Source organism: Anser brachyrhynchus (assembly GCF_964034855.1).
Source record: "Anser brachyrhynchus genome assembly, chromosome: 14".
Lineage (NCBI taxonomy): Eukaryota > Metazoa > Chordata > Aves > Anseriformes > Anatidae > Anser > Anser brachyrhynchus.
This window is the reverse complement of record NC_137709.1, coordinates 4,495,855-4,517,899: the sequence shown is the minus strand read 5'-3', so window position 1 is coordinate 4,517,899 and position 22,045 is coordinate 4,495,855. Positions and strand designations below refer to the sequence as shown.

The window sequence follows — 22,045 nt, the reverse complement described above, 5'->3', positions numbered from 1 at the left end:
AATACCTTTCTCCTGCAACTTGAAATAGCACTGCCACATATCAGTAGGTTCTCAATTTCTTTTGAAATGCAAAGACCTGCCAATGAATCTGCTTCTCAGGAGCTTAATATATTGTTTTCACTTGCATCTTCTTTATTGTCACTCTTTTATACCTATACTTCAAATGCGCACAGCATCTTTCCTTTATTGAGAGCTGCAGTTAATCAGCTGGTCCCATAAAGCACCACATAAATTCTGCTTTATGAATTCTCTGTCACCAGAACATAGCCAAATGCCTTGTGCCCTGAGACTCTGCAGTTACACATCACCTTTGTACAGCCTTGCAAAACTGGGGTGGAAATTACATCAGCCCAAGAACAGAAACTCCTCAATCACCTTTACTATCATAGTATTGGTAATGAAAAAATATAATCTAGCGATGTTTTACAGACAGATCTAAAAAAAGACAGTGAGAAAAAGAAAGAAAAAAATCAGACTGGGTACATGGATGGATAGACATTTGCAAGGTTGCCTTTGCAACACAAGAACCTCGACAATGTGAAATGCTGTCATGAGCTCACATTTTCCAAATCTCTTACAAATAGCAGATGTCTTCCCCTTCCTCAGACTCGTCACTCATTTTACACCCTTAACTATATGACTAAAAAGTGTCTATAAAATTATGTGCAAAAACATAGTCTTTTTGATTTAATGTATAATAAAAGAATTGCCTTAAAGCTATATTTATACTATCATTTAAATACCTATGTCAGGAGAAAATTTTCTCTAAAGCAGCTGTAAATGTATCTTTTCAACAGTGCTGTAGATTGATGTAACTTTGGGTAGATTAGACTTTTTATTTTGTTATTGTACCAAGCATAAAGTCAGTGATGGGAGTGGCTTAACTCTAAACTGAGGTAGGTAATAATAATAACAATAATAACAACAACAACAATAATAAAATGAAAAAAAAGCTCCCAAAACACAAAGTGTCAGGTGTTTCAGAACTGACTGTGAATACAAATGCCTAAATAGATGTGAAATGCCTTTGCTGGGGAATAAGTTAGTAAGGACCAGACTGAAAAGACATGGAGGATATTCTATCTTCATCCATGTCTGTTAGCACAGGGCTGTGGTTTGTAAGCACCGGTCTGAAAAGTTACGTTAAATGATCTCCTGGCAGTATTCTCAGTTAAAGCTTTGGTAATAAAGGTTTCTGTTAGCCTATGAGAAATGTTACACAGGGTCTTTTTAGTTCCCCTGCAAGATAAACTATTCATTTCACCAACCATCACAGCAGTAATCACTCTCTCCTACTTCGGCTTGAACTCATCTCTGATGAACATTGATCATCCAAGTTCACAAAAGACTCCAGATGAGATCTTACCAGACCTCTTGTAAAATATGACCAGTATTTCTGGAAATGCCTCTCCTGACATATCTGAGGATTACACAAGCCCTTCTCACAGCCACATCATATTGTTTGTAGTCATTCTGTGATCAGCTAACACAGTAAGGTCATTTTCTTCCTTAGACATTTCCAACCAAAGAGCTCTTAAGATTAAAGCAGATGTTCAGATTATTAGACCCCAAGTGTATAATTACACACTTTGTGCTAATGAACTTCTTTCCATTTCTACTGCTCCAGTTCTCAAGGACATGCAATTGAAAATACAAAAAGGAACTTTTTCAAAGAAACATGAAATACTGTCCAGTTTTCTGCAACCAATTTATCTTCTTTTCATAAAAACATAAACTGAAGAGACAGCACCTCCTCCCACTTGCTTCTTTATTGAAAAATCTATTTTAATTATTCATTGCCTTCTGGGTAACAGCATTCTCAAATGCAGTTACTGTATATGCTATATAGCAGCCACCATATGTCTTTGCTCCTTATACATTCCAAAAAATCAAAACACTTAAAAATTGTATTTGCTAATAAAAACAAACTGTGCTTTATAATTTTTTTTAAGAACTTTTATTTGTTTTACTAAACCAAGCAAAGTGTTTTTTACTTAAGCTTCATTTAACAATCTTTAATGTACAAGGTAAAGATTGGTATGAAAGATTTTATACTTAAAATATCCAGGCTGATAGTTTTAATATGTATAATGAAAGGTAAGCTCCGTGTATACTTCAGAAAACTGTTCAGTTTTGCGCTTTTGGCAATTTCCCTCAAACAATTTTTCTGCTCCCCATCAACAATGTAATTTGTAGATAAGATGCTTCATCTATGTGACATTTTTTTGAAAACTTTTCCGGCTCATCGGGCTAAGAAGAAAGGACTGCAGACAAGGAAAGGCTTTGCAATGTTACGCAGGCCTATCTCCCTGCATTTGGCAACTTAAGGTTCTCACTTTTTTCTGGATGGGATCAGCTAGAAATGATTATTGAATCTGATGCAATGAAAACTCAAGGTCTCCAAAGCTTCCCTGTGACTTCAGTAGTTTTCAGGCCCTTAAGCTCTTAGCAGGAAACAGGCTATCCTGGCACCTTGGCACTGTGACTTCTGGGGATGAGTTGTTTCTGGTGTTTCTTGGGTTTCATTTTGACTGAACATACCATAACAAGAAGCTAATTGAGCCCTCTGTGAAAACCACAAAATAGAACAAAGCACCTTCTATATTTAACTCTCTTCTTAACCACACCTGTATATTGAAGTGTGTCAACAAAGTATGCATTACGCTTGAGAAATACTGAAGCATTCCTTTTTCACAGTGAGATACTACAGGTATCAATAACCCTCTACCAAAGTTGTTTAGCAAACCATATTTCAGACGAAGGCAAATGTTTTTTCTCACTTTACAGTCCTAATCGAAGCCTAATTTTGGTCATCCCAACTAAAATACTCAGGGAACTTTTCAAAAGATCATATCCTTTCTCCTTTATTTGCATCATAGATTCTCCAAGAATATTTGCAACCCTTTCAAGAACTGAAATCCTAAATCTGAATTTGAATTGTGATCAACAAGACATTTGTAACATGAAATTCACTGCCTGAAATGACTGTGGCATAATTTCATTTTACCTGATTTTCATTTTTCCTGTTGACAAGGATTGCAAGTGAGTACTTGCTGTTATAAACCATACTTGCAATTTAGACAGTAAGAATCTGCCTATTGTCTGTGTCTGGTAACTCCCTGGCTGCCATTGTAAACGAATCAAGAAATAGGATGAGATGATATGTGAGATTATCTTCAGATAAGCAAGATGGAGCCAATACCATAATTTACTAAATCCAAGGATAGAGTGATATCATTGTATAAAGCATATTCTTATAAAATGAACTAAATTGATTTTCTGTAAACACACTCTTTTAAATAATTAGTCATGAAATGCCTCAATTTAGTGAAAACACAGTATAAAACAATTGTAATTAAAAATAAGCAGGAAAATCACCATAGAGATTAAACAGATCATTGCACATAAGATCAGCCACCTTTTACGTTACTGTTAGTTAGAAGTATTATAAAGGCATGCCTGAACATCTTCAGAGGACCAAGGCTTTGTAATTCAGCTCTGAATACAGATCTGACTGTCCAGGCTGGTCTCAAGAAGATCTCCTGAGAGGCTGGACACCTATAGGGAACGGTAAACCACAATTTTGAGTGATCAATTCCAGTCTTCAGAGTTTGAGCCTACACCTCAAAAATGTAATGAATATATAGATGTATTTTTTAACAACATTTGGGACAAAAAAGTCCCATGTTGGTTGTCTGGAAGCTTTTCTAATATTGACATTTATTTCTTGTGTTGCAGAATATTTTCATGTTTTCTCTGTGGGTGATGGACTCGTGTAACAGAGATGGGCTTGAGCCAAATCATTCAGAATTTAGTAACTCACATGTGGATCCTGCTTCTCATTCCAGTCCATCTCTAAAGAGAGACGGTTGCTTTAGCAGAAAGCAGAAGACATTGTTTTTTGATTTACACACAGTCCATTAAACTGAATCACACACAAAAAAAATGTAATTCTTCAGAGAAAAAAGAATTTATAGATTTCCCTGGTGGGACAGCAAAAGCTGTAAATATGTAACCATATACATTTGGAATGAAGTGATGATATTTCACGTATCATCTCCCTTTTGCACTAGCAAACAGGGAATTAGAAACACAAAACCTCAGAACTAATTTGACACAATGCTGAGAAGTGCACAGAAAGTAACAAACTCTCAGGAATGATCAACTAGGCTCTAGCCTATACTCATTTATACCACTACAGACTTGGAATAACTTTACCAAAGGCAACTGGTTTAATATCATTGACAGAACTTTTCCAGATTTATATTGCAGGAACCAAAGATGGAACTTAGTTCTTAAGATACCAAAGGAAACAAAACAAAACAAGATATATTTGAAACCTGAAAAGTTGTATTTTCTGTATTTATTGAAAAGTTCTTTTCTTCCCCCCTCATTCTAGGGAGATTTTACCCTTACACTGTAGTGATAATCACTATAATTTCTGTCATCGTCAGGCTTCTAGAGATATTACAAACTTTACATATTAGGGAAACGCTCCCAAAACTGCCGAAATCAATATCCATGAAAAAAAAAAGAAAAAGTAAGCTATAAGAAAACAGTCTTATTTATTTGTTTTTGTTTATGATGAGAGAGATTTTAGTGCTCTAATTATCATTATCAGTGCACAAACACCTGCTGTTCCTAGACTGTGTTTCTATTAACACAGTGTGCCACTTCAATAGTTTTCTGTTGGCAATCCAAAATCAAATTACTTCTTGTCTAAAAATTGTTACTTGCTGGTGCTGTGTTTACTGTCTGTCATTTTCTAACCTTTTCTTTATGGTAAAAATAATAAAAAAAAATCAATAGCCATTTTAACATTTTGTTTAATAAGTGTTTATGAAACTCTGATTACTATTGAGCTGTCTAAGTGCGCTGTTATTGCGATACGTGGGTTTATGTACCTCAGTGGCATTTGTATTTGCGGGTTCAGTGACACGAGTTTTGTCTACAGTGTTACTGGGACCTGTGTGGAGTTCACTTTTGTGTTTGCTGAGTTGGACACCTCAAACTGGGTGGTCCACACTAGAAACAGCTCCTCTCTGGCTCACACCAGCGGTGGGAAAGCTGAGCCTTGGGCTTTGCAGCTCTCCCCAGGCTGCCGAGCATGTCCCGCAATGCAGCCTCCTCCAGCTCTGGCCTGCCTCCTTCCACCATCACTTCGTGCACACCCCACACCACAGCAGACCCTGCCTTCTTAGACCGTATTGAATTTCAAGTGGAAGTAAGCAAGTCCACAGCTGCTGGTTGTACGGATGAAACCTATTAAATCAATTTGTTTATATCCTTTCTACTTTAGTGATGAGCCCTCCCGGTCAAGGGGCAAAACCCATACCCACTGATCAGCCTGGGGCAACAGCACAGCTGTAAATGCTTATGAAAGCTAAGGGTTGCCTCAGTCACAGAGAACTGCTAGAGAAGTAGCACAGCCTTAACGTTTTTATTTTTAAAGATTTTGAGAGGCTTTTTTAAAATGCTACTCTTTTTAATATAATTACACCATGACATAGTTACTTTTACAGGGTTCCTGTCTCCTACTGCAGTCTGGGATTAGTATTTATTTAATGATGATGAAGAATTATATCTCATGTCCTGGTTCAACCTCAAAAAATTATGACAAGAATTCTGGCTTGACATTACTCTATTGGCACGTTACCTTGTTAAAGAGATGCATTTACTAAAGTGCAAATCCTAATGATAGTGATGCTGCTACTAGAGTCAACGTCTGTTTCAGCAAGTATCTGATATGAATAAAGTGAACAATATACTGCTTCTTGTGCTACTCTTTCCCCCTTTCTGTCTTACTCCTAGCTGTTCTACTGTCACTTTCACGTCTAAGCAGAAGAAGTTGTCTGTTACATTTTGGAGCCTGCTGTAATTTGATCAAATCCAAAGAAGATCATGCTGTAGAAGTGACAGCTAGTCAATGGATGGTATCATCCCTAACTTGTTATCCATCTGGGGTATGGCGTGATCAATGATTCTCTGCTGAGTTCCAAAACCTGAGAGCCAGACCAAAATGCAAAACAGCTCCTACAGGGACAACTCTTTCTCCACTTCAAGCTCACGTCAAAGCAAGTTTCATACACACTTAAGAGCTTTTTGTATGTGTTGGCTGAAATTATTAAATATATTTTAATTTATACTCTTTGGCAAAGTTTTTATCACCTGATGGGTAGAAAAGGATTCAGTTATAAAATCATGCATTAATTTATGTTGGAGAAGACATTCAAGACCATCACATCCAAGGTTATCGAAATTCCAACCTGAATTTACTCTTCAAACCTAAAACAAAACATTTTGGGCAGGCCATTTTCCTGTAGAACACAGCTGTGATGAAAAATTCAGCAGTCTGAAAAAAAGTGTATTTAATTTCTGTTATATAAATATTTTGCAAATATAATTCAAACTCTCAGTATGTACAGACTGAATGTTTTTGAAAAACCTAACAGTATTTGCTCCAACTGGCGAGTGACTTTTGATACAATGTTTGCAATCTTTTTATATTCTTTCTGTGTGAAGGTTTGAGCACTTGAACTATACCATTATGACTGTTAACACCTAGATCCTAAAATACAATGTTCACATATTTGTGAAAAGGAAATTTAGAATTGCTTTGTCAATTGTGAAATTTACAATTCCCATTGCCTAATTATATGGTCACAGTCTGTTGTAGTTGCAAACAGAAAAAATACCATATGAACTCATAAATAGTTAAAGGTCTTGTCTTACAAATACTGGTATCTTCAAATTTAGTCAGACAACCTCATTCACCAAAGACAATAAACCTACTTACTCAGGCAGTAACTCCCGAGTACAAGCATTTGCAGTGACAAGACTGAACACACAGCACAATTTGGTTTCTGAATTGATAATTGTCATTTACTTTTATTGAATTTCATATAATGCAAACAGCCCAGAAATGCATGTTTTTAGCTGTCACTACAGGAAGAAGTGCAACTTCTCAAAAAGAAATTACTGAGAATCATTTACTAAGACCCAGAAAAATTCATAGATTCAAAATATTTCTACTTTGAATGTCTAGTACCTTTCTTTCATTTCCCTTTTTCCTGGCATGACTAATGTCTTTTTCGTACTGATGGATGCATTTTGCATTCTTTATTTTTCTTCCAATAGAGTTTTGCTACTTTTAGAATTTAGATACCAAGCCCTACCTTTTCTTCAGAGAAAGGAATATTAATAGCTACATAAACAGAGAGGGAAGACCATTACGTGAGATCTTCACAGTGAATACCTGTGAAAGCTGGCAATCCTTTCCACCTCGAAGTAGATATATCAGCTAGTTTCAGGACAGAATAGGGCAATAACTTGCATACAAGAGTATACAGTGCCTTTTCCTTCTGTGCTCTTGATGCTTTCAAAGAAATATTTAACAGGAAGTATTACAAAGTAATCTGGCTTCTGAGTTGATCTGGATAATTCAAGATACTCTTTGTCTTCTTCAGGGAAGTACCATACTTTTAAGGTACTATAGCTATTTACCAAAAAACCTTATAAGATTTTTCCTACTTTGCTAACATAAACCTACAAAATTTTGCACAGTGGATTATCTGCAAGTTTCTTGCAGTACCTGAAACTGTTCTACATTATGACTTGTTAATTATACATGATGGCAATTCCTTCCAACTCACTTCTGAAATACAGAAAAGTCATTAAAATATTTTGGATGTTTTTGAATTTAAACTACATTGATTAAAGATATTTCACTGAATTTGAAGGGGAACAGTAACTACTATTGATCACCTCATTATATGTAGCTAGACTAGAAATCAATGAAAAGAAGATATATGATTTGCTAAGAATGTAAGTGATATAATTTCAGAGAGATCTAAATAGCAGTAGTTTGCCATCCAGAATCATCTGTTGCTTAGTTATAAATGCTTCAGGATGATCAAGTTTTCAAAATGGACCAGAAAGACCCATACACATACTGAGCACATGGAGGACTTCCTACACAGGCAGTGAGTTGCGCATTACCAACCTTTGCTCTGCAGTTCTCTGCCATTTGTGGACATGATTAAATATTGACCGCAGAATCACACCAATATTTCCTTCAGCAAATAGCTGGGCCCAGTGGCCTCTCAACCAAACCTCTTGTTCGGGCATCACCATCATTCTGAGCTACAGTAAAAGAACTTGCATTTAATGGGTCTGTCCTGAGCTATTCTGTGCTCTGCATATGAGTCTTTCCATAGAACATATTCTCCTTTACAGACATAGTAGAAGGTCTGTAATATATATCAATCATATATCAATCAATGAAAATGTTCATGTTCACATTAATACCTTCCGCAAAATTTTGCCCTGCTTCTCCTTTTCAGCACGTGAACAATTTATTCATTCAGCTCTCAGAATAAACATTTCATCTAAGAAAACACTCCTACAAAAATACAAGTTGTCTCATGAAATATGGATACGTAGAATGTGCAGCCTTACCCTCATAAGCTACTGCTTTTCTCTGGTACACATATGGAAGAAGCATGTGAGATCAAGTAGCAGAAGAAAATATCCCCAGCCACCATTACTTTGCTCTTTCTTCTGACCTTGGTAAGAGCTTGATTTTGCTGCCTCAGTCTTGAAGCTACTTGCTTTTGCTTCTAAGAGGAACGTGGGATGGTAATAGCCATCCATGAAGAGCAAGGATATCAGTTCTTGCCTGCTTCTCTCTGTCTTTTAATCAAATATTAATTGGGTGCAGCCATTTCACTACTCACAGAAAATATCTAAGAGAAATGAAAAAAGTTAATCTTCCATGCCTTTAGGAATGGCAAAATAAAGACTGATCTCCTTGTGTGAAAGCTTATAGGCAAACAGTAAAAATAATAGTCATAATTACTATTATAATTATTATTTACAGATACTAGCTAACTCAAATTTACTTGGATAAGGCTGCTTCATCATGTTAACAAATTAAAAGACTGAACTGCAGAATTCATACAGAAAATTTTGGAGCAAAAAATCATACCTTGAAGAGTTTAGAGCTAATCCTACTCCTTACTGAAGTCCAGGACAGGAGCATATCAGTGTCAGAAACATGCCTCACTGTCTGTATTCAACATTCTTATCTCTGTTCTGCACTGAAAGCCACCTTTTGGTTTGAGTAAATATAATTTTTCCTCTGTAAATCAGAAAAAGTACCTCCCAGAGTTAATGAGATATACCAAAGTTTTGAAACTCTCTGTAATCTTAATTTTAGAAGGTGTTTGCTTTACTATTCCCTGAGTTTGAGACTAAAATAGTTCACTTAAACATCTACCCAGAAATTCAGTATCAGAACTTTTTTTTTTTTTTTTTCAAGCTAAGGACACGAAAGGAAAAAAAATCCTGGCATTGTTAAATCAAACTCAAGAACCAATTTCAACTCAACCATGTTCATGACTCATACTTCACCTTCATAAACTTTAAAATGATGCACTCTCCAGTCATGAAAACTTCTGAATAGAAATTTTAAATTGAAATACTTGCTGAAACTGGATTTCTAAGGAAAGACTTAGAACTAAGACTTGAAATTCTTTTAGTTGTCAGTCATTCAGGCACAAGAAGTGATACAACTCATTTGGGAAATAAGATCATGATTTTCTCTGAATGAACTTCATGCACTGAGTGCTCTTTTTATTGGGGAATGGAACATTAGACCTTCTCATTCAGCACTCCCAACAGGGCTGTTAGGTAAATCCTAAGATTCAGATCCTAAACTATATCCTAAACAAGATAGATTCTTGATGGAGCTTGCCAAGACCTATTTCTGTAACTTAAAAATGTTCTCTTGGCTCCCTTTAGAAATTTAAACAACACTCAGTATAATTGAATATATTTTCTTCTGCCTATTGACCTTACAATTCCCTTATCAAGATAATAGCATTTCCTTAGAAGTTGCCTTGGGCATTACTGCAAGGTCAAAAAGACCTAATGCACAGATAGGGATAAACCTAGTTTGAATTATTGCATTTGTTCGTGCTCCAGTGACTCTGCAATGCTGATGGCAACAAATCAAAATCGGTATGTTGCGAGTATAGCACTTAACTTTTTAGAAAACGCAAAAAGAGAGCATGATCAGAAAGAGACCTGAAATGTTGTTAAATCATCACCATCCTGCCTGAGCTACTACATTGCTAGCACATGCAACAAACAGGAGTCACACACCTGAGGAGGGAGCAGACAGAACCACGTTATTGCAACCAAGCATTCACATTTGCCAAGAGATGCCACACTGGTGCACAATGTTGCCTTTTTGATGAATACACTGAGAAAGAAAAAATCGATTTACTTGCCAGTAGGTTCTGGAAAACCCAAACTGGTTGTTTCTCCTGTGACGTCCTTTGTTTATGGAGGGGTTTTAGAAGCTTCAGTTAGTGCCAAATGAAGTTATGCTTGATGAGAACCCTAATTAATATTGCAGAGCTTTTGGAAAGAGGTGCTGGAAAACCATGAACAGACAAGACTGTCTTAAATAACTGCTGTCACTAAGGTGCTACTGAGAATCAGTTACAAGTCCTTTTATTTTGTTGAAATTATAGCCTTTTTCATCTTATATTAGATAAGAGGGTACATCTGCTCTGAAAGGGCAGCTGACCCCAGTGCAGATTACAGCTCAACCTTTGTCTCTGGGTAGCTGAGTTGGAAATCAGTGGTTAACGTGGTAGAGTATTGTAAAGCTGGGATACTGCTGTGAATAATGAAGCATATCAAGTGTTTTGATAAACCAAAGGAATCTAAATGGACCTCAAAAAGAAAAGAGAGAAAGCATTAGCTTGTCTTCTTTCCAAAATCTACTATTAGTACCCTCACAGAGTCCTGTTCTCTACCTTTCAGACAGCTGACTTAAAATTCCATTTTAAGAAAATAAAGAACACGATTATGCCATCTCTTCAAAGATTTGACTTCATGGTGGAAAGCTTATATTGTTGTTATTTGCCACTAAAAATTATTCTGTTGTAGTTTTCTTTTGCTAGCATTTGTGTTATTTTATTAACAACTCCATAATACCAGCTACCATTATAAAAGGAATTCCAATTTTAAACATGATTATTAGTGTTGATTTTCATCCTCAAAGCAGAGATGTTTTTGAAGGAGCCTAGGGAGGAGGAAGGAATACGACTCAGATACTGCAGTCAATTGTTACCTCTGAGCACATACACTTAGATTGCTTTTCTTTGATGCTGCTGCCAATTTTATTCACAAGCGTATAAAAAAAGGTCATGACATTTAGAATTACAGTACTCTGGAAATTAAATGTTCCTTTACATTTTTAATTTCTAAAAGTAATTTATTATGGAATAATATTTGAATATGATTGAATGAATGTGTGAAGATTAATGTGAACTGCCTTCAAATTGGAAGTTCACAAGCACATATATTTAACCTTGTTGTATAATAGGCATAAAAAAGTTTATGCAGTAGCTCTAAGAGCTGCATTTCCATTTTGCTGGAAGCATTTGCACTGTAATTCTCCTTAGTATTTTTCCACTAACACGTCTGTATGAGGCATGAGGTTTAGCTCTCTGTCATTTTCTACTTAAGATTATGCTGTATTTGAATGGATTTCACAAGCCTAGCAACTAAATAAGGAGTAGAAACAGAGTTCCAACTGTCGACATTGCTCTTTTATAGAAATTTTTATATAAGAAATCAATCTACCGGGCTTTATACTCAGTTCAGCAATATTAATGATACCGGAGTACTATACGAGGAAAAGAGAACAATGTGGTGTTGAGACTAGTGAAAACACTATGATATCAAGTGACCGAGTGCTGATCAGAAGCTCCAGACTGAGAGGTCAGGGGACACCACTCCAGTGCGTTATTTAACGTGGTAATTCGAATTCATAATTCTCCTATAAACCTGAGGAAAGTTGTCTGGCATCCAGGCTGTAAAGGGCAGATACACACGAGACAAAATCCCTCTTCAGATACTACTAAAATTGTACCTGGGTAAAAATTATACCAGTATTTAGAATTAACTCATGTTTCTCACACAAACGTCTACGAGCTCTTTGTTAAAAGACTGACAAGCTCAGAAATATTCAGTTTGAGACTCCATCACACTTGGTGGGCCAACTGAAGAGAGAACGTCTGTAGAAAGGAGTTGGAGGAAATAAGTTAAAGGAAGTCTTAATTGGTGTTATTGGCATGTTCAAAGATCCAGAGGAAAATTTAAGATAAATCAAGTTAGGAAGCCCTTTTGCTATTGATTATTTGAAGCTCAAGACCAAGTCTTTTGCGGACATTTCTCTAATGAAGCCCGTGGAGGTTTGCCCCCTAGCAGTGTGGTTCACATTGGCTCCCTGAATTGGTAAACATGAGGCCAGGTGCTGCTGCTGTTTCACTTACTGGATGTGTGGGGAAGATCTTTGAATTGATCGGTTGCCGGTGAGTGAAGCCACTGTCTAAAAAGAAAAGCCAAATGCTGTGACAGATCCTGCACTGCTGACAGTAAACTTGCTATGCGTTTTTGGAGCTCCTGTGAATTTATGAGAGAAGCAGCTCCTCAGCCTGTTACCCCAAATGAAACACAGTGATAAACTCTTGCAAAAACCACTGTATAAACTTCAGTGCAAATGATGTCATTATTTATGAATCCTAGGGATACTCCATCCCTATCTATCTACACCAGGAACAGAATCTTTCTGCCTCTGAGAAGCTGGATATTGCTCAGACAGAAACAGTCAAATCTGCAGCTGCCATGACTCCGTGCTCCAAAAAACAGATTATCAAGGGACAACTACCGGCAAACATGAGATTTCAGCACCTAATCCCAGAAAGGAAAAGATGGTGATAGAGCAAAAGATTATACAGCTATTATTTTTTTCACATATACAAAAATGCATGCACACACAGTCACTCCCTGCCCCTGTACAAGCATCTTGCTTATGACACTCTAATTGAACTCATAAGCAGTTCTTTTGCACACACATGATGCAGGAGATTACTAATGTCTTGTTTTGAATATTTCCATACACACCTGACAATGATTGCCCTCATTTCGCAGGTGACTGTGCTCCTCCAAGGGGGCAAAGCAGTCTCTTCATGCCACACTGCAGACAGCAGAACTGAAGCATGTAATAATATCCTTGTCCTCGCTGCTGTCACCAGGGCAATGGCATGAGTACTGTTAGCCCAAGTGTGGCCTCTTGAAAATGCCTTGAGGAAAGTTGCTCCACAGATCGCCCAATCCATTAAATGAATGCTTTGTTGGCTGGAGTTAAAGTTTTGAGTCAAGCAAAACAAAAGCCTGGGTTTCAGAATATGTATACCCTGTCAAATTGCATTTATCAAGATAAGGGTTATTAGAATCTTTTTTCTCTTGTGTGAATGAAATTGTAAGCTTAAAATGTCACTGAAGATTTATTAATCTGATACTCTTTCTGATAAGGGCAAGAAAGAGGGCATACAGGGAGCAGCTTATGAGAAGAAAAGTATATGTTTTTGACGGACCGCAAGAAAGAGAAAATATGAATAAGGCAATTTATCAGTGGGTATTTTGTAACCAAAAGATTCAGGCCACATAAAGCAATATTACAGTTATATATTGATTTCAGAACCCTGCCATCTAAATACTTCATCTAAGTCTGATAGCTATGCAAAAAATGTCCGTGATTTGCAAACGATGGAATAAATCTGAATTTTCAAAATCTAAGCTGGAAAATTGCTGCTTGCTCTAGAAAGCAGATAAAGGCCTCATCCGAAAACCAGTGATACTGTGCTGGAGGCTCTGGAATATGGACCACCTCCATCAGGTTCATCAGCGCTTTCAGCTGATACAACAAGGCCTGAACTGATCAGAGGAAATGTTTGAACTTCTTGTTTTGTTTTTGTTTCTCTCTCTGCTAACTGTCAGAATGTGTCCATAGTGGGGAGGAGTAACAGCAAAGAGACGTTGGGTCAAACAGATCATTGTCAAAGCTTCATCTCTTTTGCGCTCCATGTGTTGTACACAAGACAAATAAACACGTTTCGTTACTTACCGTGACAGAGCAAACCCTGTGCTAGTTGCTGCTGCAGCGTTGGAGCTACCGGCACAGAGAGCAGCCCCGCAGCTGTCCCTGCTCTAACCCTGTTAGCCCTTCTCCAGAGAGGCATTTGACAACACTTTTCACAAGACCAGTACTCACTTTGCCACAGGTGCCCTCACCAGCACAGATGCCCTCATTTCAAGAAACCACAGCCACAGGCAACAACTTTTTCCCTTCCCCAGGGCCTTCCCCGTGACAGGGTGGCAGCTCTTAGACAGAACCTGGCTGTGGCACTTGTCCTGCTGCCGTGAGACTTGTGCTTTCCCTCAGTCTCTTTTGCAGGAACTGATTCCCTTTGGATGAGGTCACTACGAGGCAGTTTACTCCCCTGGAAAAGACCTGGGGTGTGAATTAGCTCACCAGGCTTACAGACCTAAATACGGGACGCACCAGAGAGCTGGCAGAGGAAACGGCTGTTTGTACTGAGACTCCAACCTTTGGTTTTAGGTAAAATCATTTGCAATGTGCTTGTTGTTGTTGAAATGATTTCATAACGTACACAGATCTATTTAATGCATATTTGACTTCTAATAATAACAACAAGGGTAATAATGATAGTATAGAGTCCACATAATAAATATGAGTGAACATATGCCCATGCAAACTTAAATAACTTCTTGGTTAACTTGCAGGCTACAGATAAAATTTTCTTTTGTTTTTTAATTTACATAAAAAGCGATGAACCATCACGTAGTATTTTTTCTGCCTTCTTTTATAATGATTCAACATTTTTATTCACAATATTTTCACACAAAAATGAGAATCATGAGCCAGAACTCAGTTTTTCTATGAGACTCTGTCAAGTGGGTGTTAGTTTTGCAGAAGATGTTTGAAAGCATTGCAGTGTTTGGAAAAGTGTTAGTTGTACCTTACCATCTCCTCAAAAAATGTTCCATGTAAAATCTACTAGTTAAGATTTTTTTTTTCTGAGACCGTAGCAGGAATTAGTTCATCTGCTATAACTGCATTAAGAGCTCAACTCACCAGTCTTCTCTGTCTTGTGTTTTGGGCTTTCAGGTCCTGGAAGGCAGGGGCAGGGCCCTTCACATCGAGCTGTGATGGTTTTGCCAGAAGTGCATGCATGAAACTCCAACTTGCACTGGAAATCATAAAAAAGCAAGAATATGTTTTGAATTAGGACAAGATATAAAAGCAGCAGCTGTGGATTAAATGAGAAATTGCATTTAGCAGTAATGACATTGGACAGATTGCAAAACTTCAATCTCTATTGAAAATGCCATTGTTTTTATTATCACAGTTAACAACAATAATAGCTACTTCCTATGCAGTGTTTTGCACGACATTTCTAAACGTGCATCATAAAATGTTATTATTCCCTCCTTAAATATATGGAATCTGCAGCAGAGAAACTTGAAACAACTTCTTCCAGGTCACCTGAAGGATAGATGACAAAGCTGGGAAGAAGATGCAAACCTCCAGCACCCCGTGTGTTTCCTCTGCACACCATTTTTCAGGTGTGAGCTCTTTAAAGGGATTGTGCCTTTTATCACCTGCATATCAGCTAACATCACTACCAATTTTTAGTTTGGTTTTTCAAGGACCTGGGAGCTCCCATGAAAACACCCATGAAAAGATTCCAATCCTTGCAACAGGCAGGACTGAAATGAAACATCTCTTCTTCAAAGAAAATGCTCAGCTAAGAGACTCAGTCACTTGCAAATGAGACTGGTCCTTCAACACGTCTGCTTCTTCCAACAAGGATGAAATTTTAAATGACTCCAAACAATGACTATAAACTACCCTGTTAACAGCACCATCCCTAAAATTAGCTATCTGTCATGTGATCAACTCCAAAAATACAATAAAATCGTAAAATGACTGAAGACTGACTATGAGCAGTACAATTCCCTGTATCTGCATATTATTGCTGTTTCCTTTCCCTTCCCTAAAACCTTGGCAGATGGGATTTACAGCACCTCTTGACAATCACCACATTCAGGCCATTTAGGACAGCAGGACATGTGCAGTATTGGACGAATGAGATGATTCAGGAAAATTAATATTGCAAAAGTGTGCCAGTTAAAAAGCCTTGATTTACAGCATACTGGCTATTCATAGCCTTTGCTGTTTGCATTACATAAGTTTTAGTGCTGACTTTCCCCTAAGAGCTTTGTGCATGTGTAGCTGTCCTGTTTGCAGCTACTGCCTCAAGGATATTTTCCCTAGACTGTGCCCAGCAGCGTGATTGCTGGAAACTGGACTAATGTACTAATAAAATGGAGTGAAAGAGAACAGAACACAGAAGCAGGAACAAAAATGTGCAAAGCATTCTCTCTGGCTTGATACCTAATGAACTGAATTCAATCCCATTTTTTTTTCTTCTTCAAGCACTGATTTTACCAGAACAGAGTCTGAGGGCTTTTAATAGATGGGGGAGTTGTGCCTGCAGCACTGAGGCTGGCACTCCTCCCTACAGAGACTGCCTCCTGCCAGGAGAAATGGGAAATGCTGGGCTGCAAAATCCCTTTGATAAATCTGAGGTTTATGGCAGATTAATTCTTTTTAATTTAAAATTAGATCAGCATGCTCACACAGTATGACAAAATGCATTTTGAAACATGCAGCTTCTTTAAAGGCCAAAGGACATACACCATAAGACCATGGTGTTACCCAGTGAAGCTGCAGTGGGCAACCAGAGCTCCTATAGCAACAGCCACCGAACAAAATCACAGCATCATCTTCTGTTATTTTGGTACAGTGGAAGCCAAGAGAAGAGAACAGGATGTTGTTACAAGATAAATGCCTCCTGCTTTGAAAATACTGCAAATGCCTTGGCTTTGCCTCTGTTTATTTTTGTTGAAAGGGCTCATCTTTGCCCAGGCTTTAATCTAGCAGCAGGAGCCCATTATCCTGTGCCTACATCCTATTCTGTTGACATTATCTCCCAGACATTTTGAACATCAATGCACTCTGGTGGTTGCATGCTCCGTGTGATGTTCTGCCCTTCCAATTTAGAAAGTGCATGGACAGACACAAACGTGCAAGCTTAACTTGCACTTTAGTTATTTCTTGCAAGACTGCTAGGGATGTAAGTACTTATTTTTCATCTGTCTGCTCCATAAGCACATTTCCTTAATCTATGCTGTTTGCACAGAACACAAACACAACAGAAAGCATATCAGAGGGTAAAGAGGCCAGGAGGAAGGAGAATACTGAGTGCACGGTCCTGAAGATGATGACTGTTTTTCTGCAGTGTATTCTGATAGTCAATAAGTTATTGAGAACACAGCCATAAATCTTCTTGCAGCTGGAGTTGATGATTTAATCCCTTACAGAACATTAATTAGTTACATATTTTATTATGCATAATAAATGTAAATTATGTATCTAAGCGTTAGCAATTATACTTCAAATACCACCTTTAAAATGGTAAGGCCTATTTCAAGCCCGTTAACATATGTAGTTAAGAAAGAACGAGCTTTATACTTGGAAACAGCAAGGCAGGTTTTTCCTAATCTTGCTTTATGATTTATAAAAACGACAACTAAAAAGCTCAAAAAAAAATTTGCTTAAAACAGGCAATCTCTATGATCTGAATGTGCATGGCAAGAATGAGATCCGAGCTTGAAGAACAAAACAGTGCAGACCTGAGTACATTTATGTTTACAATTAACCACGGTGAATTTCAACCCTTTTGGGATGTTTGGTTGTTTATTAATAGAACTGGGGTGGCAGCGTGGTGTTGAGGAAGGAAGATGGAAGAACTTCATGGTTTTAAGAATTAAATTAGTATAATAACTGGTTACATTCCAACACCTAATCACCTTATGTAGTTGTTTTTCCCTTTCCTAAAGAAAAACATGGAGATGTCATATTTGTCACGTGATGTTGGGCTTACTCACTGAAATAAACCAGGCAAGAATAACCCATATGAATAGCTCAACTTTGGATTAAATGACGTTGTCTAAGTCAAAATAAGTGATACTCGGAAGCAGAATAGCCATGGAAAATCTCTTATGGAGCAATAATGAAGTTTTTGAACTACTCTGCTGCTGGATTGACTGTCTAGGAGGAACCTGTTGGCTTTCCCCAAACCATGGAAACTATATTTCTAAAACACAAATGCCTGCTTTCCTTTACCACCCGCATCTATTTCTCTCATGAAAATAAAAAGACACAAGGTATAGGACAACATACTTTAAAAAGTGATCCAAAATATCGCAGTCTTTAATACCAAAGGGACATTATAAGCTTTGCAGACAGAAGCCATGGAGTGCCTCGCAGTGATTCTACGCAATTCATTAGGAGCAGTCCCACAGTTTCAAGTCCCTCTCATTTCAAGGGTCCAGCCTGATTTGTGGTAGGAACGGGTATGCCTTGAATCTTTGCTGAGCCTGCCCAGCTTTATGTTTCTCTGCTACCTCCCTGGTGTTTGAACTGCATTTGTTTACTATGAACCCCAAGGCCCACATAAACATCTCTAAACTATTTTACTGCAAATGGAAAAGCAACTCTGTTATTTGTTGCTAAACGTATAAGGAGATCAATAAAATAAATGAGGGGAGAAACGGTTGAACATATTCATGGAAAATTCATAAATTAATTTATTCAACTAAGATGTGGGAAATTATTGCAGAGAGTGTTTTGGCTAAAGTGTTCCCCTGAGAATCGACTACTCGTATGATGATTCCCTCTTTATTGTCAGTGAATCTACAGCAATGTGTTTTGCATAAGCATTCACATCTGAGGGAGAAAGAAAATAGCTACATAAAATTTATTCCCAGCTATTTTATCCTTGTCTGTCTCCAGCCCGTGGTCCCTGTTAGAGGAGAATCTAGCTATTTCTTTATGATGCAATAAAACAATATATCTCTGCCTCTCTTTATTCTGGTTTTTGAATGTTGGCATCCAGGTTTTCATCTAACCTGCGCATAAGTAATAATGCCAAATAAGCTGCTGCAATTTTTTACACAAGAGTGTATATTTGGCTAATGAGTATCTACATGGGTAGTATAGTACAGCTGTCACACCACATCGATGCCTAGAAGAGCTTTGCTTCATGAAACAGAGAACTTGAGTATTTGCCTCAAATGCAACTAAGCCAGCAATGGGGGTGAAAAAGGACAGCAGCGTTCAGGCAAGTGGGCAGCTGCTGGCCATCAGGAGTGTTGGTGCAGAACAGCCAGATGAGCCATGTCTCAGCCAGTGTTGAGTGACGTGCACCTCCACACCCTTCTACTGAGCTGCGACTCCCTCTGGGGCAAGGCAGCAGCTTGGGAAACTTCTCCTTCCAGCAGGCAGCAGGTACCTGGCTGGTCCAGTCTGAAAGCAGCAGATAGTGGCCCGCCAGAGGAGGGCAGACAGGAGCACAGCAACACTAAATGCCCACAACAACGTAGGTGGACTTAGCGCACACTGATATTTAATGCATTAATCACACACGGTGGGATGAAGACTGATATCTCAGTAATGATAGGGCTGTGTGTTTTTTCATCATGATTTTAATTACAGTATACACAGGGCAAACACAGTCAGATTCTAGATCTGAGGGCACCTTCCACTGGGAATGCAGATGTAACTGAGAATTCTGGGGTCACTCCTGCTGGGATGGCCTGGGATATGTTACTTGACCAAAGTTGCTACTGGTTGTAGAGACATGGAGAGGACAGACAAATGGAGTGCTTCGCTAAGGCTCAGTATCCTGGCTGATCTCACATCCTTGCTAATTAACAACAGGAAGGAGGATGAGAAGAGAGCAACAAGGCTCAGTGCAATAGAGGCTCCGAGACCTTGATTTTAGTTGGTCTTAACGCAAAAGTTTTAATACAAAACCTATCATTTCAGATTTCTTGTAGTTGTTGTTCTTGTAGTCTCTCTAAAAGAAGATGTTAACTTCCCCACTTATATTGTTTCTGTCATTAACTGAAATGTGAACTAAAAAGCAGAGAAGACAGATAAGCATATTATCTTTGATGGAAGCATGGAGGAACCAGCAGACAATATCCATAATGAAGATAAACTACTGTGAAGTCTCCTTCTCAAAAGACAGGCTGAAGATTGGAATGGGAGGTTAAACTTTATAGTATACTAATTAAAATGTATGTTAAAAAACTGAAATATTACATTTTACGAATAGGAGTGGCTCTAAAACTCGATTATTGAACAGTGCTCTTGCTTGGAAGGCACTGCATCTTCTGTAGTGCCCTGCGGCTTCTTACATTTCCAATGAGAATTATTTCAGCGCAGCATTTGTTTTATGGTGCATCTTTTGTTCGCACACAATACAACTCTTCTAAACTTCAGATACAAATAACAAAAGCTCATATTTTCTACCTTATCTTTTACTCAGTACCTGCCACCAGCAGAAGCTGAGACTTCCTGAAATTACAGCATATATGTTTTTAATACAGAGTTTCTTTATATCAGTAAGTTCTCTTACCTATCTCTCTTAGCAGATAATTAGAATCCATTGGAATTCAGACACTCATTTGAGAAGGGTTGTTTGTTTACATGCTTTAGAGCAGTGCTTGCCATTGCTTTCTTAGCTAGGACTCTTATCAGTAATTTCTTTATAAGCCTCTGCTTCTAGTTTCCAACATGAGGAAAAAAATAGCTATATTTGGAACACCCTCAATCTAAGAGACTATCTTTTTTTTTTTTTTTTTTTTTTTAACTTGGGACAATAAAAAACAAGTTCAGTATGTTTTCTTCAGCTCACAAGAAATGTCATATGGACAGCCATTGCATCCTCCTGCTGAAAACTTCCATCACAAAGTGTTTTAATGGGAATTCTGCAAACTTCTAGACTCTGTAAAACCTGAAACTTGCCTAGATGGGGTGGCTGGAAGACAGCAAAGCCAGTCATGTGCGTTCATGTTTGCAAACTAATGCTGAGATCCTGACGTGAGGCTTGAAATTGAGACCCTTGCCACTTCTTCCCCCACCACAGGGCGCTGCTACTCCTGTAAGGCAGAGCCTTGTCCAGGCACCACTGCCTGGGGCTGCACTGGGAGGAGGCAACAGAGCTCTGTGCTCTGGAGCAGGCACTGAAAATATGGATCAAGCTCTGTCCCCAGGACTGATCGCATGGATAGGCTTTATAATGACTAAAGTGGCTATTCTGTGGCAGGGCTGCATTCCTGCTCGCTGGCATAGACATCTCATTTCTCTGGGCACACACTTGCTGCTCCTTCTGTTCAAAGGGTAAGCTGCCTACTGTGGGATGTTCTGCCCTGCTCCAGGATGGCACTGACTGGTGTTACTGCAATAAAAATAAAGGGGAGGCTGGAAAAAGGGTTTTCTATTAGAATAGAAACCAGGCTAATATACAGCAGTTTGCCTTTGCAATAAAAGCTCTACAAAGATACCTTAAAAAATAGAGTTTTAATTAGGAGCTCTGTTCTCCTTATGAGAATACATAGCTGCTGCTATTAATGGGAGTTAAACATGCATGCTGGTGGTGGAATAAACTCTAATTAACACAATCTATTGTGTAAATACATACGGAGCCATTTTTAAAATGTGTGCTATCTGTAAACTTTGAAGCAGATGTTATGTCTGATTGGCTCAGAAATCCCCATTTCTGTGAGAAATGACATGAAGGACCTCATTATATCTCAGGTAAACAGCAAATATTTGAGAAAGTCTTTCACTGCATGCTTAGCTGCCAGGCTAGTGGTTCATAACCTGCTAGAAAAAGAGAACAGTCTCCCGGTGTGGGGTCAAGAAGAAAGAGACCGAGATTCCAAGGCAGCGATATTAAATGGGATGAACAGATTTATGCAGCTGAATGCAGGAATGCCAAAAGGTCTCATGCAGCAAAGCTCCAAGGGCCACAAATTGCTCCAAACTCCACAGCTCTGCCCTCTGCAATCCTGCAGCTCTAATGAGGGAGAGCTGCAGGACTTTGCCCTCAGGGTAAAATTAACCACAGAGCAGAGTGGTTAGTGCAAGACCTGGGCAATCTTTAAATATCACTCCAAGTCAGGAGGTCACATTATTAATACTGCCAACTGCAGGTGCTCTAAGCACATGGTTCAGGTCTCTAAAATC

The 22,045-nt window shown here is 38.3% G+C and overlaps 1 protein-coding gene across 2 annotated transcripts in view; it reads right to left on the bottom strand.

Moving 5' to 3' along the window:
• SPOCK1 (SPARC (osteonectin), cwcv and kazal like domains proteoglycan 1) overlaps positions 1 to 22,045 on the bottom strand; it is a 288,261-nt gene that overhangs the window by 47,992 nt on the left and 218,224 nt on the right. For both annotated transcript variants that reach the window (XM_080555024.1, XM_080555025.1), the window contains one exon: positions 15,017 to 15,131. In XM_080555024.1, coding sequence (XP_080411150.1) covers positions 15,017 to 15,131 — 115 coding nt within the window. The remainder of the gene's footprint in view (positions 1 to 15,016; positions 15,132 to 22,045) is intronic.